Raw genomic sequence first — 20,076 nt, forward strand, 5'->3', positions numbered from 1 at the left:
GTGACCTGAGTCAAAATCAAGTGTCAGATGCTTAAACAGCTGAGCCACCCAGGCACCTTGGGTTATTTATTTATTTATTTATTTTTTACTGTTGACACTAAAGTTTTTAAAAATATGTTCTGGATACAGGTCCTTATCAGATATATGACTTGCAGTATGATATATTTTCTCCCATTCTGTGCATTGTATTTTCATTTTTTTGATGGTAACATTTGCAGCACAAATGTTTATAATTTGATGTAGCCCAACTGATCTTTTTTTTTCATTTGAACTTTAAGTATTGTATTTACAAAAAAAAAACTATCGCTTAACCTAAGGTTACAAAGATTTACTCCTGTGTTTTCTTCTAAGAGTTTATAGTTGTAGTTCTTAAATTTTGGTGTATGGTCTACTAATTTTTCTATGGAATATAGTAGGAGTCCAACTTCCTTCTTTTGCATGTGTATATCCAGTTGTCTCAACACTAATTTGGTAAAAAGACAACAATTTTCCTATTGTATTTTCTTGGCACCCTTGTTGAAAATCAATTGATAATAAATACATGGCCATAATTATGGGCAATAAATATAGGGGTTGATTTCTGACTCTCAATTCTATTACATTGATATGTATGTCTTATGTCCATTCTCTTTTTAACCCCTTTTAATAGGACTTCTGTCCCCAGTACTCCATTAAAACAGTAGTCACAATCAGTGTTGACCTCTGTGTGGTCAAATTCACTGATAACTTTTCTTTCTTCTTACATTACTTTTCAACTCTATTTGACAAGTGATGATTTCAATATATATTAAACATCATCTTTTCTTGGTTCATCTAACTGAGTGTTCTTCTGGCTTTCTTTCTTTCTCAGAGTTTCCTTTCTTGGCTTTGCTTTTTTTTCCTGTGTCTCTAAATATTGAGTCTTCCTGAGGCTTGTTCCTAGATGCTCTACTCAATGTACTCTCTCCTCCTAAGTGATCTCATCCATGTCATGACTGCTTTTCATAATTATATCTTTAGCTATGACATCTTATCTGTTGTGCTTAAACAACCACTTGTGAATTTGATATCATCACTTAAATGTACACTAGATACTGGAACCCAATATATCCAAAACTGGATTATTAATTCTCTATGCTCTACCAAAAAAAAAAGTTTCTTGTGCAGTCTTCTTAGTAGTAATAGACAACACTACCATAACTCTAGATGCAGGGAAGGAGAGGAGAGGAGAGGAGAGGAGAGAAGAAAGAAGCCTAAGAATCATTCAAAACTCCTTCTTTCTCTCATTTTTCACACTAATTCATCAGCACATCCTCTTGGTTCAAACTTCAAAGCATTATCTAAAACCCCTAATTCCTCCATGTAAACTATTCCTGCTTTAGACAAACAAATAAACAAAAACAATAACAACAACTCCTCTTGCCTTGAGTACCATAATAATCACCTAATTGGTTGTCTTTCTTCCATTCTTTCCTCCATAAAAACCATTCTCCAATGAAAGCTAGAAAGACCTCTGAAAAGTAGAATTCTGAATACATCACTCCCCTTGATTAAATTTTTTTTACAATGCTTTCACAATGCATTCTTTTACTATGGTATGTTCATTCCAGTGCTCTGAGAAACAGAGCCTAAGAAAGGAATAGACACACCAAAGATTGTTGGGGAAAATGTCTGTGAAGGATAAAGTAGAGAAAGAATAAATGGGTAGGGAAAGCTTTCAGACTACAGTGCAAGTTTGACACCAGTGAAAGGAGAGGAACAAAGCTTTAGCCAGATTGGTAGACAGTCCTTGAACCAAAGTTTTTCACTAGAGGAGACTGATATCCTCCCAGATCGACTCAAATGGTACCCACATTGTTTCAGTGATTGGCAGAGAGCATGGCTTCCATGCAGACACAGTGGTGGATTCGGTAGCTGGGCTGTTGGCAAAGAAGGGTCCTGCAGCAAAAGATCTGAGTGGTACATTTCCATGACCACCACACATGGTCTATAGAGCTCTCCCTTATCTGGTTCCAGTCTCCATCTCAAAGCTCATCTCCTAAAACTGTCCCTGCTTTCACTCAACTCCAGCTACATTGGCTTTGTCTTCCTGTGCATAACCCAAACTAATTCTGAATTTAATTATTTTGTTCTTGCTTTTCCTTTTTCTTAGAAAACTGTCTCCAAATCTTCACATATATTATATCTTAGCATTCAGATCAAAAATTCAGAACATAAATTACCTTATAGAGGAAGTCTTTGGAGACTACTCCATCTAAATCAGCTATCCTTCCCCAACCTTAATCTTAGTATCTAATCCTCTGATATCACTGTTTTATTTCCTTCATAGCACCTATTCTCTGCAATTTTCTTGCCCATTTTGTTTATACACATGTCCCCAAACACAACACACACACACATACACACACACACACACACACAGCCCATCACACTAAACGTACTTTATTAGAGCAGGGACCCTGTTACCTTGTTTGCTATGGTATCTCTAGTTCCAAAAAACATGAGAGGTACTTACAAGGTATTCTATAAACATATGGGGAATGACTGAACAAGTGAATAAAAGAATGGATAAAAGCAGAGAATCAAACTGAATACATAGCATATATGTATTCTGAAACTTCATCAATGTTTAGAAATGCTCATAAATGAGGAATATTGAATTACATTTTGATGAGTATTAAGAAATGTATAGGTTTTGTCCAAAAATCTAAATATGAAAGACATTTGAGATGTTTTCAAGCAGATGTAATTTGTTTTGAAATTGTCTGTCTTTCCTAATTTTATGCGGGATTTGCTTTTCACTTGACTAGGTGTGCAAGCACGGTATGAGATTTGTAAAGCTTCTTAGATAAGCTTTGCTTTAGAATTGCAAAATGTGCATGTTTTATTCATATCTAGTGATCTGGTAGGGTGCACATAACTGACATGAAACAACTATGCAGAATTTAAAGTTGTAATATCAGATCTCAAAGGATTAGTAATGGTGGTAAATAGATGATAAGAACATGAAGAAATAAAAATGCTTTCACGGATAAAGCATAGATGTTAATAAATCTAACATTTCTGATTAAATAGTCTTGATGTGATATTCATCCTAATTTACAAATGAACTATTATAATTTCAGTTGAATTCCATAATGTGGAATGTTTCATCTAAAGAATTTTTCCAAGTATAATATGTTCTGCTAGAAATTGAACTAAAGATTAATGACTCTCATATTTTATGCTGATGTATTCCTAAGCATTTTATTGCTAAAATATGTCTCGTTTGTTAAATCAATGCACACAGTGAATATCTCCAAGGAAATCAGTTCTCTGCACTTAACCTCTGATGTTTTTCTGAAGGATGAGGAGGATGGAGAGGATACCCTCCCGTACCGGAACAGTGACCCAATGATTGGATCTCACACAGAGAAGATCTCCCTCGAAGCCAGTGACTCCATGGATAGTCTCTACAGTGGGCGGAGTTCATCAAGTAAGGCTATAGAATAAGGGACAACTGGGAGGCCTGAGTTAAGTTAATTAAAAACAGATTTTAACTATAGAGAACAAACTGATGTTTACCAGAGGGAAGGTGGGTGGGGAAACGGATGACGTAGGTGATAGGGATTAAAGAGTACATTTATCATGATGAGTTCTGTGTAATGTACTGAAGTGTTGAATCACTATGTTGTATACCTGAAACTGATATAACATTGGATGTTAATACTACCAGAACTAAAATAAAAAACAATACAAAAGAAACAAATTGCAAATGAAAAACAACAATAGATTTGGGGCTCATCACATTAGCAACAAGGTTCCAGCTACTTCATAAGAGAAATAGTGAAAATGTAGGATGTGATGAATCCATAAAATTGCTATTGTTTAAAATGATATACAACATATTAGATAGAATTATGAATTATTTTGAAAATTCCTTTTTGTAGTTGGCAGGGCTCTTAGGGGCATGTCTCAAAAAGATCACGTTGGGTAACTAAATCCTCATCCTTAAGATAAAAAAATGTATGCTTGGGAGAACTAGGATTATCTTGCGTCATAATTACTAACATGAGTTGAAGAATTCAGAAAAACAAAATCCTGTTTTCTATCTCTTCTTCCCTCCCTCTCTTTCTCCTTTTCCTTTTCTTTATTCCTCCTTTTGTTTTCCTTACTTTCTTCTTTCCTCTTTCTTTCTTCTTCTCTCCTTCCTCCCACCCTCCCCTTCCCTTTCTTTCTTTCTTTCTCTTCCTTCCTTCCCTCTTTTTTCTTTTTTCTTTTCTTTTTTCTTCTTTCTTTCTGTCTTTCTTCCCTCTCCTGTCCTCTCTCATTTTTTTCCTTCCACTTTACCTGAAGTATTCTGAAAAGAGCAGGACATATGCATCAATTCTGACATTTACTTTTTAGGTCTCCATCCAGCATTATGAGTAAAGAGTGACATACTATGTAAATACTAAATAGAAGGAATACCACTAATTAGGTGACAGAAATGTGTCAGCATGTGTTTCTAAGATGGAATTCATTCAGGTTTCAGTCACATATCTACTACAATAGTTGGATGAAACTACTGATAACTGAAGGATGCCTTATAACTTATTATATGTATACTGTTATACATCCTTCTAATTTCTTCTGGGCTTTAAATGTTGTTGTTGTTGTTGTTGTTGCACAAGGTTTATTTATCTTGTATTTCCTTTGAAATCAACTTTCTCTTATTTGAAGACAGATCACAAAGACCAGATGTTTCAAACATCGTGAATTATATTTCTATTTTCCTATTGGCTGTACAACAGTTATTTTGTGAAAAAAAAAAAAAAGCTAATGCAGAAACATTTGAAGGATATATTTTTGCATGCATGAAACTCAGATTTCATTAGTATTCATTTCTGCTGGAAGTTTTAAAATTCTAAACTGTAATGCTGAATGTGGGTAGAATTTTACTAACTAGAGCATACTGTTTAAAGCTGAGGCCTGAAGTGGTCATGGAAGGAAGGGTGTGAGGAAACAGTGGCCCACTTAGCTTGTAATATGCGGCTTAATTTCTGTAATTACATGCAGCTCACCTTTCTTTTATACCAGTTCATATACAATATGGAGCATCTCTAAGGTTCTTTACCGTATTGCCATAATTATTTGAATACATAGAGAAACCAGGGCTGTTCCATCATTGAACAGAACACTGAAGGGCCATACTGAAAGAAAAAGTGAGGTGACAACGGAGAGTGGTGGACAGAGTTACTTCCACTGGGAACCATTCTAGCCTCCATCTCGCAAGCATCCAAAATGGAATCCGTTTTCTCTTTTTTCCCTGAGCTTCCAACTCAGAAGGGAAAAGGATCAGAGAACAAGGATTTGGAGCAGTTTTAAAAGCCCAGTTTAGAAAGTTTAGAACCATTTGGGCACAGGCACATATCCTCCTTCCTTCACACTCAAACAGCAAGCAAAAGCATTATCTTTTATGCATAGAGATGTTGCTTCAAAATGGCTTGTGGTACATAATATGAAGTTTGGGAGAGTATTCCAGCTGTATTGTGATAAGCATGGGGAAACTTGTGGTCTTATTCTTTGAACATTTGTGATCAGTAGCATACAAAGATCAAACTGTTGCTATAGGTTTTTGTCTTTGTTTACAGGTACAAAATTAATTGTCTGGCCTGCACAGGGAGTTAAGCCTATACTGTCTGCCTCTTTAGCAAGTGTTCAGTGCTCAAAACACTATGCTACTAGATCAGATCATAAAGACTGAAGTGAGAGGGTGTTTTTGGTTAGTGTTTGAGGAAAGAGGAGTCAGATTGCCTGGAGAAAGTTCAGCTATGGCTCAGAGAACAGAGGTCATGAATGGAGAGTGACTGGGAGGCAGAAAAAAAAAATAGGAATCCATCACTTAGAACCCCCTCAAAAGGCTGGCATCCGATGTTTCAGCATTGTCCTTGCTTAGCTGTATCCAGACGATGGTTCAGAATTTTGTGAACCTTCAGGGAGAACCGTTAACCTCTGCTTTGCTTTCATCAGGTGGAGTCACAAGTTGTTCAGATGGTACAAGTAACCGGGATAGTTTTCGACTTGATGATGATGGCCCATACTCTGGACCATTCTGTGGCCGTGCCAGAGTACATACTGATTTTACACCAAGCCCCTATGACACTGACTCCCTCAAAATCAAGGTGTGTGCACATCATATCTGTATTCTGTATGGTCTGTCTAGTGTTGGTTGTATGATCTGTGTCAGGAAATGCACAGTGGGAACCGAGTGTGTGGGGGGTGGGGTGATTAAATGTGTTCTTCCCAGCAGTAGAACTGAGCACTGGTTTAATGTTGCAAGAATTTGAACAAAACATGAGAGGTGGGTAAGGGAATCCATCTGTTGAGGCCGTAACATATGTCGCTGTTATATAGATACTGCAGAATCAAAGCCTGTCAGGGGAGAAGAAATTGTCTACATTTTTCTGAAAGCCAAAAGCCTCACAGGTTACTGGAGGTGCCCAGCCCTGCCTGATGCTTGCTGGAGTAAAAGGAGCGAGAGAAAAGAGTTGGAGATATCTGGCAAGAGATGTGCAGAGCAACTCCCTTGGGAACCAGACTTGGCTGGGCAAATTTAGTACTTAAGTTGGTTGCTATGAGTGACCATATATCCTTCTCCCAACGATATTATCTCTTGAATTCCCTCTTCTTACTCTTATTATCTGTATTTTCCATTGATGTGTAATAAATTTCCACAAGCTCGAGGCTTTTTAAACAACACAAATGTATTATTACCTCACAGTTCTGTGGGCCATCCATTGGTCATGGCTCAATTGGGTTCCCTGCTTAAGGTCTCACTGGGCTGCAATCAAGGTGTTAGCTGGGGCTATGTGTCCTCACCCGGGGCTTAGTGTCCTCCTCCAAGCTCACTGGCTATTGACAGAATTCAGTTGCTTGTGGTTGTAGGACTGAGGTTCCTGCTTTCTTGTTGGATACTGTCTGGGAGCCATTCTCAGCCCCTTGAGGCTGCCAGCCATGGTCCTCTTTATAACATGGCAGTTTGTTCCTTCAAAGCCTTCAGAAGAAAAACTCACTCATATTTCAAATCTCTTTATTTTTGGGGGCTTCTACATGATAAAGTTGGAAACATCCAGATAAGCTCTCTTTTAATTACAAAATTAACTAATTTGGGACATTAATTATATCTGCATAGTCCCTTGTGTCATATAATACAGCATTAATTGTGGGTATGAGATCTATTATTTTTGTAGTTCTACTCACACTAAAAGGGAGGTGCTGTTGCAATAGTACAAATAGAAGGTTTAGTGCCAAAGCATTTTATACATGTTAAAATATTCCTTTTAGCAACACAAATAGATATAGCTAAAAGGACAAAAATGATGAATTTTCTATACTACCAACATCAAGCCAGTATTAACCAGCAATTATGATAAGTTATGAAGTGTTGATGTTATTATTTAATATTCAAGACACTCAGCTTTTCTCTTTATCCCTTTTAGGATAATAAATCAGGGTAAGCTCAGCTGGAGAATGAAGAAAACATTATTCTTCATAGTTAGCTCCTCAATCCTTGGAATGAAATAATTCGAAGTCTAAGTTCAAGACTTGGGGGGAAGAATGCTTGTAGCCTAGTAACTATAGCTGGGGAAGGACTGTATAAGGGAATAAATTGAACCCATTTGACTCAGGAAAGCTTTTCGCCTTCCCTACAATGCTATACCAGTGCATCACCACTTGTCCTGCCTAAGGTGATATTTGTAGAGCTCTTGTAGGACACAATAAAAATCCCACAGTTACCACTGGGGATTGAATGCTATTGTTTATATCAGGGGTCTTATCCACAATGAAATTGGGTCTTTGCTTGGTGACCTATGGGCTTTCCTGGAATGTATACTTTTTATGAGTTTAAAGGATAATAGGAAGGATGCAGCAGAGAGCTCCCATGCTTAGCAACTTCCCTTAGAGCTTCTGGGGATTTTCTAGGTCTGCTTAGCTGATCCTATCAAGCCCAGGATTTGATTCCCCGTAGTTAGAGGCAGGAAGAACGAGATGAAAAGCTGATAGGGTCAAACAAGCAGATGATCACAAATCAGAAAGACCAGATCTTTTGATCACATTGAATCCCACTATTAAAAATACAATTTGTGTTTTAGATAGAATACACATTCATAGAGCATCAGTAAAAAAGTATTTTTAGCAGCAGACTGAATGCTTTGCTTGAGGGTAGACCCCTAAAATGGTAAAAATATCAAATCTATAATGTCCTTTCTGGGGTAGAAACTTAGAAGTCTCAAAGGAGTAGCTATGACTTTTAAATGTAGGCACTGTATTTGCATAGAAATCAATTTTCCTTATAAAGAAGTACCCCTGTGTGTTTTCTACTCTTGCCAATAACTGGCAGCCTATAACCAATTAGAGTCTCAGATGTGAATAAAGAAAAAGACCAATTGGTTTGTCCATGCTTATGTGCTCAGTCACACATCAATCCAACTTTGGTGTGGAACTAAATCTAAGTATTGTCTTCTTTAAAATAATTAAGTAGCATAATTTATCCATAGTGCACACATACTTTTCTTACATAGTTGGTATATACAAAGTTCTTAATAGTTTCCTTATTTTAGATAAATGCTACACTTAGATGGTTTATTTTATACTGTAGGTAAAATTTTCAGATGAACTAGAAGCATGGACTGAGATACAGACTTCTTTTTTTTCCCCTTCCTTATTTGGGAGCTCCTCCAGGAATCATGGCTTGAGCTTTGTTACATATCTATTGCTTTGACAAGATGAATGAAAAGAGCATCATTTTTGAGTTCAGACGACTTAGACTTGAGTTCTGGTTCTGTCATTTGAATTCAGACAACTGCCATGATTTTCAAAATTTAATTTAATGTTTGCATTTCTTTTCTCTAATATTTAGAGTAATAATGAAACCTTGTATATGTACCTAAGAAGTGTATCATGGGCATAAAATGACTCAGTATATGCATAAGTATTTCTAAATTCCATTGTGCTCTACAATTTTAAGTTCATAAATTGATATACCAAAACATAAAGATATCATCAAATGTATGTAAGAGCTTTTTTCAAGTTGGTTGAAATTTTCTTCATTATTACTAGCAAATAGTTCCCTTGAACTTTTAAAAGAATTTTTCTCTTAGATTTATTTCTGTTATCAGTAACCACCCCCCCTTAGCATATTCCCTGATTATTCTAGTTTTCTATGATTCTATTCTTTCTACCAATTGTTATAGCACCAGAGTTCTCTGAAAACTGATTGGTATATTTCTTTGTCTTTAGAAAGGAGACATAATAGACATTATCTGCAAAACGCCAATGGGGATGTGGACAGGAATGCTGAACAATAAGGTGGGAAACTTCAAATTTATTTATGTGGATGTCATCTCAGAAGAGGAAGCAGCCCCCAAGAAAATAAAGGCACACCGAAGGAGTGGAAAGGAAAAACCCAAGACTCTGCAGGAGTTCTTACAGAGGATTGACCTTCAGGTTAGCAAACTTGTGGCCTGTTTGATTCTGGTGGCATCTGAATGGAATAAATGAGGAGAATGGATCAGTGTTTGTATAGTGTTAAAAAATATATGACTTACAGCAAAGGGAAATCTGTTTTCCAAGAAGAGTTCTTATTTCTCCTTTATTACTTTTATTATGCAAGGACAGGTCTTGATATAACATCCCTTGGACTAAACTCTAATGGTACTTAGCAGTGACACTAGAGATTAATGTTGAGAAAGTGCAGTGAAAAATGAAAATACCTTGGAGAATAAAAGGCCCAGAGAAAACATGTAAATGAGAATGATGGAATATGAAGAGTAAAGGTAAAAATCCAGAGAATTGAAAGGAAAAATGAAAAGAAAATTGCATTTTCTATAGGGCAGAGATCAAAAGCAAGTCAAGAGAAGACAAATAAATATAATTGTTCCAAAAGCAATTTGTTAGGAAATAGTGATCATTAAACCCCCATGATGATTGTGTTAAGGAAACTGTGTTGTTTATATTTATAATCCAATTATTTTCTTGTTATATTAGCAAAATTTCTATGAAATATCTACCTTGTTCAATGGTGTGTACATACAATTTACCTAGCCTCACTCAATTTACTGTTTTGCAATCCATTTCTAAAATTAATGCAGCAGTACTTTGATAATTTTCAAGATTCATCAAGGCAATAGCCAATTAAACTTTCCTTAATTGTTTCTCTTGAATTATCTAGTTATACTCCTGTCTGTAGACAAACTACCTCGGCCTTCCTACATTACGATGGGTGCCCCTCAAATGGGGCACTGCTTGGATGAAGTACAAGTTTAAACCCTGCTTCTTCTTTTTGTTTGCCCTGTGACCTATGAGAAAACCCAGGTCTGAGGAAGTGAAATAACTTACTCAAGAACCCACAATCAGACATAAGTCAGAATGGGAATTTTGGTTTCTCTGTTCTAACTTAGTACTCCATCTAGGAGACATTATTTTTTAAAAAGAAGTGGTACTTTTTCTTTCTTTTTCTTTCTTTTGTAAAAAGGGGCTGGTAGTTCTTCCCAATTGCTTAAAACTTTTATACCTCCTCTTATTCAGTTTTAGTAACCAAAATAAGGATATTGAAATTATGATCAAGTAAAATGGAAGGAAGTTTTGAGGAAGTTGTAAAGCAACTTCACTTTGCATTTTTATTCCGTTAGAGAGAACAGAGGTTACATAAATAACATACAGACTCAGAAATCAGAAGCCTATGAATTTTAAACTAATATATATTGATGCAAATGATGGACAAAAATATACATGCTGAGAAAAGGAAACAATACTTTTCCCAACCATAATGCTTTTATGCTTAATAAAAGCTTTTAATTAAATAGAAAGTCTGGAGTTCCTTCAGTTTATATAATGATTTCACAAAATGCTAGGTCTATTTTTTATAAAGAATTGTGCCTGTTTCATATTCACTTTTCAAACTACCCCAAGAAGTTAGTGAGGGCAAATATTTTTGCAAGCAAGCAAACAAGGAGAGATGGAGATTCAGAAATATTACTATAATTACTCTTCCAGAGGCATTTTATTGATAGACATAAGGACACCCTAGCTTTGTCAATTGAGCTATCTGAGAAGTGAAAAAGTGCCAAATGGGATGAATGATCCAGCTATTTAATTGATCCATGATTTAGCGCTGCACAGCTTAAGGTAATTATTTCTTTACATTTGTCCTTCCAGAAGGTGAGAATTATCCAACATACTCTTCTAAATGCCCTAGAGTTCAGATGTGGAAAACTAGTACAAGTTAAATAAAGTTACACAAAAGTCCTATCAGTGCCTTTGGTTTCCATATGCATTTCTACACTTTCCTTAAATCTAAAGAGAACTAAAAATAAAATATTTGAATCTGGCTAGTTTATACTATACATATTTTTTTCTCCCTCATAGGAATATACCTCAACACTGTTACTCAACGGTTATGAGACCCTAGAAGATTTAAAGGATATAAAAGAGAGTCATCTCATTGAATTAAACATTAAAAACCCAGAAGACAGGATGAGGTTACTATCAGCTGCTGAAAATCTCCTTGATGAAGAAAGTAAGTGTATACACCTACTTTTCTCCTTTGCTGAAAATCACATTTCAATGTAAAGAGTAGAATTATTAAAAACAAAGCCCCAGTTTTATTTACGGAGAATCATACAAAGCATCCTTTCCCATAGAATAAGTATTTTCTTATCTATTTGGAAACAACAACTCTGGTCAAGTCTATAATTAGGAAAAGGACTTTTTTTTTCCTTATTGGACTCAGCAAATGAAAAGGACTTTTCCGGGCATCTCATTTAGATTCTGCAGAGCTATTAATTTACACACAAGTGGATGTCTGCATTCCCAAAGACTGAGGGAGTTCGAGACAAATATTTAGTGACAGCATGAGCCATTAGTGAGAAATGTCATATGCAACTTCTGCAGAACAGCACAGAACAAGGCTCTAAGCTAATGAGCTTTCGAGCCACACAGGAAAATTCATTTCATTACCATATAGTCACATCTTGTATGTGTTTATAGTATTCCTTCAAAATGTTATAATAGCTTGCAAAAATATTCAGCACTCACTTTTATTATCTGAGATGGTTCTCTGTATTTGTAACGTATAAACTGGAGATGGAGTAATTCATGCACATTCACTTACCGACTGGGTTTGTAAAGATAGGATAGCTTTTGTTTTTACAGTTGCCCAATCTGAACACTCATCTTTCTAAATCTGCTCAGCCTTCTGAAACCCTGAGCTCAGAACATGCCAAACTCCACAAGGAATATTTTATTAGGAAGAAAAGAGGAAGGTGTCGACTTTTAAAGATGAAAAAGAACTTACACTGTCTAATTCAACTGTTCTCTTTCAAAAATGATATGAATCATGATCATTACCTACTTTTTTTGAATGTATATTCTGAGGAAAACTTGATCCAAGATCGTTACATTTATTATCTTCTTCCATGCACTCCACATTTCTGTGAGTTCGATAGTACTATCCCTATATTTATAACGAGAAACTGAGAAGATGAGTAACTTGTCCAAGTTCACACACGTAGCGAATTGGAGAGCCAGGACCAGTGTTTGTGATGCTACTATACTTTCCACAAATAACAGCCCAGATGGAGAGCAAGGAGGAAAGTTGTATTTAGGACCCAGGCCTCCTGAGTGTCTCTCAGTACGTTTGCCTATATCCTAGACCTCATCTGCTCCAAAACGGGCACAGTACGTGTTTCCACACTGGCCTTTTATCTAGTAGGAATAAATGTACTCTTTTGGAAACTGTATTTCAGTTCTCTTGAGTTTGCATAGAGCTTCATTCTTTTCAAAGAGCTTTCACATGTAAGACTAATTTGGCACCTGCAGAATTTATTTAATCTTAGGCCTATGTGTTTACACACATTCTTTGAAGTTGTGGAGACTAGGAGAGGGAGATGGGGTCACAGAGGCAGACAAAGGTCAGCCTTAAGAAAGGAGCCAATTTACTCAATAGTACAAGACAAAACAAAACTGATCAGTGTCAACTGATGTAGCAGGATCTTTCAGTAAATGAGGCAGTTTATTTCACCCTTATCATTTCAAAACATGGATTCTCACTAAATAACAGGCTACAAAAGAGATTCTGTAGATTTCTTGTAAATGAGAATGTTCGGTATCGTTGTCAATACCCTTCCAAATAATTTGATGTTGAAGTAGAGCGAGGAAGGAGAGCATTTTTTGAACACTTGTAAATACATTACTTTTCTTCTATAATACTATCCATGTGGGTATTTTGTCCATCTTACAGATGAGAAAATATTTCAGAGCTGAGTTGCAAAGTGGCCAAAGAGCTAGATAAGTAACAGAGCTGGAGCTTTAAGCAAAGGCAGTCTGCTGTAAAAATCCAAGTTCTTTCTTCCACACATGCAAACTGGTAAATATAGAAAGAACAATGAATATCTGAAAATTGAAGTTTTCTATGATGCCAGTTTTCTCAAGGGCTTCAGTTAGGTTTTCCGTCTCAGAAAGTAGAAGTTAATATTTCAGTGAGAACAGAAACCTTGCAGCAACATCACTGCCTTAAAGGTGCAAGGCTACTGTGGCTGCATTGCAACAGGACTTGAGAATAGGAGGGGCTTAGACAGCCTGGGTGAGAAGGGTTTGTAGCCATAAAACAGTGGTCAGTCTGGACCCACGGAGGGAAGATTGGTCCAGTGCCAAAGGCTTGGGCCATGGAAGGCGTCTACTTAATTTATTCATCCACGTCCTATTCCCTATTTACTTTCTATGTTAACAAAAGAACAATAATGTATAAATGACATAGTATTAGAGCTAGGTGTAATTTGAAAAACCATCTGACCCAAATGCTTCCTTTGCAAGATGGAGAAACTAAAACTAGATTAGCTAAATGGCCTTCTCAAGGTCACATATCTAGAACCCAGCCTCCTAAATCTATTATAAACATATTCTACTATGCCCTGATCTCTGAAAATGAAACACAGTATCTCCAAAGCACGATGTGACTTTCAATGTTTAATATAAAAAAGTACAAATCCCCCAAATTATTTCCCTTATAAGACTTTAGAAAATGGTATTTGAAGGTCACTAGAAACTGACCATTTAGCAATAGCCAGGAATGTACAAACCTACACACACTGAGTCAAATTCTGGGGGATGAAAACTAGAAAAAAATCCCAATGCAACCAGTGTTTGTTGTCAACACACAACGCTGAGATTTTTCTTATTTTAATCTTACGGTCTAAAGTAGTGCTAGAATATACATGTCAAAAAGATGCATATTGCATGTTAGGCTATTCTGACTGAAAGCTATTTATCTTATATGAAACTGCTTTGCTCAAGAAATAAAGAAGAATGACTTCTATTTGTTGATAAGATGGTGAGTTCTGATGATTCGGCACCATGCTGCTGCATGCTTATTTTTATCTATTCTCTACTCTGTGAATCATATCTTCTACAACCATGCTAAAGATTAAATGCACAACCTTCATGTACCTTGAATGATAAAGACCTTGAATATATGGTTATATAAAACTAAGATATTATTAAAAACAAATGTATGTCACAGTCACAGTCACAGGTTAAAAAATAGTTAGCTGTGTGTGTGTGTGTGTGTGTGTGTGTGTGTGTAAGAATAAGGTATGCAAATTGGCCAGGATTTTATGCATGCATTTTATCTTGATCATTGAATAAAGCCAACTTGGGGAATGTCAATAAATTCCTGGTTTAGAGCTTCTTAGGTTGGGAACTGGGAAGTTTTGCTTGCCATTTTTTCAGTATAAAAATTAAGGAGAAGGGGCATCTGTTTCAAGGGCGAGTTAAAATTTTGAGATGATGAAGGGAATACTACAAGCCCCATGTGAGCCTTTCATACATCTAGAAGGACCAAGAGGGTGGGACAATAGAAATCTAAAATACTTAGAGCAAGAAATTTTCCTTTTCTCTTAGGCCAAATAGATAGCATTGTACCCACTCTGACCTTGAGAATGTAAAGTGGATTAAAGTGTTTTAGGTCACTGCTTGACAGGAGGTAAAGGGGTTTCTCCTACAAGCTGTTAGAAGGGTTGGTGAGTGGTGTTAGCGCTGATTATAGGATTACCTCTGCATCAGGAGAATGACTTTGGGGTTCTGCAATCCCAGCAAGGCCAGTACCGAGATATTCTGAATTCACTCCCATGTTGCATTAGAACTGAGCAGAATTAGGTCACTGGCTCCCTCAGCTGGGAATCTAGATGAGGATAGAAGAAGAAGAAAAACTGGGGTGAGACTCGGCTTTTGAAGGAGCAAAAGAGCAGAATCTGTTTATTTTGTGCACATTAGGGTTTCTCTATTTATCATCTGAATTTTAAAATGCTTTGTTTGCTTTGAATAAATATCCCCCGTAAGAACAGAGAATGTGTGTGTGTGTGTGTGTGTGTGTGTGTGTGTTGTTCATAAACACAACCTTCAAGACCCTTTTGCCTAGCTAATAAATGCCTCTTGCAAATAATAAGAAAGTTAACTGCTATTTATAGTAAATATTATCTCTTTATTCTGAACTTGTTCCTCTTTTCCCACATTTAGAGGCACTTTGATGTGTTTTAAAAGTGTGTCTATGAGAATGTGTACATTGTCCTCAGGGAAAATGGGTGATGGAAATATCTTGTCCCTATAGCACAGAAATAATTAACTTTTAAATTGGAGGAAAAAAAAACAACTGAGTAACCACATAAGCACACTGTACGAGAAGCCGTGTATAATATAGTTTAGTTAACTGCAACCTTTGTTTGCAGGGCTTGGTGAGGAGGAAAGGGGTGGGGCGGGTTGCGTGCCAGGATGTTGGCACCAGCTGTGGTCACAGCAGCTCCACATTGCTCAGCTATCCCCAGTTGTGCCTTCCTGCCTGCCTAGCTGCCCAAAACGATGCAGGGCAAGAGGCGAAGCCCAGCCAGGAGCCTGGAACACGAGCTGCCAGCGGGGAGATTTGTAGTTCTGCCAAGCAGCAGTCCAGCAGTTGACCTGACAGCGTGCCAGGGTAGCTTGGTGCCCTAGCCCCTGACATGCATGCCTGGTGTTTCCAACCCGCTTGCCATATGATTTGAATCTAGATTCAAGAAAGGTACAGCTTTTAAGAAAGGTACAGCTTTTAAGAAAAGGTATGCTAACCATCCACATATACACACTACAGAAGGCACACAGCCATCTTATTCCTATGTACTTATGTTTATAAATTGTTAAAATAAAAAAATACGTATTTCTAGTCAGAGCTGTGGGGCTTTATGCAATTCAATTTCTTCAGATTACTCTTCGGTTTTACTGCCCCCCCCCCCCACCAAGATTTAATTTACAATCGATGTCATATTCCATATGATACACAAAACAACAAAATGAAATGTAAACATGTTTACTCTTCTATCAGAGAACCACTACCAGAGTAAAAAGCCCGCGGAATTTTAACCTCAGTCACCTAAGGAACTTGTAATGTGCTTGTTTTTACATTGTACTATGTTTGTGTACTAGGGGTGACTTTGTGAGGATGACCCTGGTCAAACAGGACTGAATCCTCTGTTACCAAGTGCCTTCCCAAAGCCCCTAGTTCTGTGCTTTGCACTGAGTGGATGGTTTACAAGTACAATGAATCATCATTGAGTGAGGGGATGAAGAGTTTTATAAATCGTAGGCAAATGTTTTTTTCTGATTGTAAAGCTTTAAGTCCCTGGTAACCCCACCCTGCACATAAAAGTTTTTTAGTAGGCAGATGGATGTTTGTATGTTTGGTCAAAATGTGTGTTATGTATATGCTAACCACGTGTGCCTGTATATGCACAAGTACATATGAGCACTTTTCTAGAGGGCAATAATGTAAAAGCTATCAAGTTTGAAATGTGCAAACTTTTGTATCCAGAAATTTGATTAACTTCAACATATAAATGTGTAAAAATACTAGCTAAATTACTAGTACTTTTAATTAAGTGTGAACTTCCAGTAATAATTAATTGTTAAATTAATTAGTATATGCAAACAATAAAGTAGAATGAAGATATTAAGAGAATGTAATGCATACTGATATAAAAATATGTCCAAAACATATTAAAATAGTACAAGCAAATTGTAAATCAGTGACATGCAGGGTAACCCTATTTTTGTCAAATAAGCTTTAAAATAATGAAATCAGGTGTTTTTTTTTCACTATACCAAGTAATTTAATCTATAAGAAAAATGAAACTCATTTCCCAAGGCCCATAATTAATTATGTAATGATAGTTTTTGATCTTATTTAAAAGATTCTTATCAAAATTGCCCAGTATGACAACTCAACCAAGGGTAAATATTTCTTGGGACCAAAGCCTTCCACAAGGGCGTCTGATTGCCCAGAGTGGCATCTGTGCTGGTTCTGAGTGATTAGCTCTTAGGGGAGTTTGCCTCTGACCTTCCTGAAGCAGCCAGCATGCTGGAAGTGGAAGGTGCTGCGGATATGAGTGAAAAGATTCACGCCGTGGCCCACATTTCATTACAAGGTGGACTAGGATGTTAAGATGCAAAGACAGAAGTGCAAAAAGAGGGAGATCATTTCAGCTCCTGTGTTCTCGTGGCCTCCAGAAAACAGTAGCAACTGGTTATTCCAGGAAGGGACTCTTGTTTTTAATTTGGGATTTTTCTAAAAGGTAGGTTAGTATTTAAATGAAATGAATACCAAAAATTCATTATAATTATAAAATCAACATGTTCAGATAATTTAAGGATGTGCTTAAAACAAAATCAGAAACAACTACAAGTTGTGCCATGCTGTCTACTGAATGCTCCTCCTTGGACAACACTGCACATGTACAAATAAATGCAGCTGTAGTTACCTGGAGAATGCCTGAGTTTTATTCTGAAAGACTCAAGTGGGGCTCCAACATGAGGGTGAGGTTTTGAGCCATCCTCAAAGAGGATGACATAACTTTGGCTTTTTCTCTTTGGAGCCGGCACCAGTAGAGAAAAAGAGGATAGTAATTCAAAAAGCCAAGAGGCATATTCATTTGAATTTCAACAACATTTCTTATTTGATCTTAGTGCCTATTTCCTTTAATTAATCTGAACATCACGTTCTTTTTATTTAAAAAATATGTTTATTGAGCACTTTCCCTGGCCAGGCATTTTCCTATGCCCTCTAGATTGCATTATGTTATAATGAAACAGAAGCCCAAAGGAGGCAGAAGCGTTATACCTAAGACACACAAGACAGTAAAGTTAAAATCTGAAATATTTGGGTGAAGAAACCTGAGAAAGAAACCTATGTGAATATAGGACAGATTTCTCTCTTTAGAATATGAGAACTTTTCTCCAGCATTAGGATTTAGTTTGATTTCCTTAAAGCTTTCTTCACTTTTAGAATAATTGAAATTGCCTATATTTAATTAATTAAATGTCACAATTCCAATATAATTATTTTATGAATAATTATATTAGCTGTCTTCTGTTTTAATCACCATGCCACTTTTTATCTTTATTGATGACTATCTTAAAATGTTGAACCATGGGCTTTACATAATTCCATAAACATTTTGGTAAGAAATAAAATATTTTAATATTCAGATTAGCTCTTTATGACAAAATATTTCCTCAATAATTATTTCTTAACATAATTATTTTATTTTCATTATACAGAGTACAGAACTGTTTGGGGCTGCTTTCTGGCCTTCCGAGTATTCCTGCTGTTAACTGGCAGTGATAAGAGACACCCTTTTTCAAATTATTTAATAATTCCCCAATATACCCAGATTTGAAAATGTATAGTCTTTGGAGTATTTGCAAACCATTCAGGGGCTTATTGAAAAACTATACCATTTTATTTTTTTGTTTTGTTTTGTTTTTTATTAAAACACAAAACATTATGGTAATGTGAGAAATAAAGAGGAAATCTATCTAAAATTTTAACACTTTCATTTGTGAATTACATACATATGCCTATATGTTGTCACATAATGTTGATAATAGAATACTTAATCATATATACTCATTTTTTTAACTTGACATATTATCAGAAAACACTTTGATATTAAACAAAGATGCACTCATATCTCATAATGGTAAGTCTATAATTTTGGAGGCAAACTGTTCCTTATTCCAATGTATTTGCCTGGTTAGCTCACATGATTGGACCATGGGCCAAAACCGAAGAAGGTTGTCAGTTAGCATCAGGTCTAGGTAGGTCAGTTAGCTTTACTCTGTTTCACGGGCACATGAAGGGACTAAATGATTTAGAAAGAAAATATGGATATATTAGCATGAATTCATCCCCTGTGCTGGAAAAACTATCCATAGCACTAGACCTAGGTTTGTGCCAATCCCGAAGCCATTAGTGTCAAGATGGAAAAAACAAAAACAAAACAAAACAAAAAAAAAGAAGAAAAGGAAAACCTTGACCTCCAAACACAAAAACTGAATACTATATAGCTTTCATTCCCATAATATAACATAATGGCCTGCCTTTTCTTTTTATAGTTACAGTTGAGGGGCTCTAGCTGATCACCTGCCTGAAATTATTGCTAGCCTGGTGGGAAGTGTTTGAGGACGCATAGTCATGTTTTCACTTCACTAGGAAATCATTTAGCAAATTACTGCTGTTCTGTAAATTACTGTGCTGCATAACTTTCATACTGAGAAACTATTTCCTTTTTCCATAGAAATTGCAGATAAAAGGTTTCTACAATAAATAATCTGTATTTAAAACAAACCAATTCCTAGAATTGAGAGAATGTGATATAGCATTTCTCGTGTGAAACTAAAAACAAACAAATACATTTTATTACCAATATTAAAAAATGACATAGTCTCTGTTAAAGTCAGATTTTCATTTATTGTTTGTTTTCTTCGTTACCCTTTGAGGTGAATGGACACAGCCTTCTGAGGATGAAATAACAAGCTAAGTACTTATCTTTTGAAAGGAAAAGAGCTGGTTTTGGAAATCAGAATTCTTTAAGTCTAAATGTTATATCTTAAAGAGGGCCCACAATCTGTAATCAATCTAAATAGAACACAGTATTGGGAGCAGTTTTTATTATGCCAAGCTCCGTTTAAAATGTCAGTCTGGGGGCGCCTGGGTGGCGCAGTCGGTTACGCGTCCGACTTCAGCCAGGTCACGATCTCGCGGTCCCTGAGTTC

General features: G+C 36.3%; 1 protein-coding gene and 1 long non-coding RNA gene across 3 annotated transcripts in view; one reads left to right on the top strand and one right to left on the bottom strand.

Annotated features, from left to right (window-relative positions):
* The window catches only part of SAMSN1 (SAM domain, SH3 domain and nuclear localization signals 1), a 132,583-nt gene that overhangs the window by 108,838 nt on the left and 3,669 nt on the right, over positions 1-20,076 (top strand). For both annotated transcript variants that reach the window (XM_027077526.2, XM_027077531.2), the window contains 4 exons: positions 3,325-3,454; positions 5,971-6,122; positions 9,241-9,447; positions 11,368-11,518. In XM_027077526.2, coding sequence (XP_026933327.2) covers positions 3,325-3,454; positions 5,971-6,122; positions 9,241-9,447; positions 11,368-11,518 — 640 coding nt within the window. The remainder of the gene's footprint in view (positions 1-3,324; positions 3,455-5,970; positions 6,123-9,240; positions 9,448-11,367; positions 11,519-20,076) is intronic.
* The window catches only part of LOC113604782 (uncharacterized), a 106,681-nt gene continuing 95,850 nt past the window's right edge, over positions 9,246-20,076 (bottom strand). Inside the window, exons 5-6 of the long non-coding RNA XR_003426797.2 lie at positions 15,050-15,178; positions 9,246-9,484 (exon numbers count right to left, since the gene is read on the bottom strand). This is a non-coding gene — a long non-coding RNA (uncharacterized LOC113604782). The remainder of the gene's footprint in view (positions 9,485-15,049; positions 15,179-20,076) is intronic.

The sequence above is a fragment of the Acinonyx jubatus genome, chromosome C2, assembly GCF_027475565.1.
Source record: "Acinonyx jubatus isolate Ajub_Pintada_27869175 chromosome C2, VMU_Ajub_asm_v1.0, whole genome shotgun sequence".
In the NCBI taxonomy this organism is placed as follows: domain Eukaryota; kingdom Metazoa; phylum Chordata; class Mammalia; order Carnivora; family Felidae; genus Acinonyx; species Acinonyx jubatus.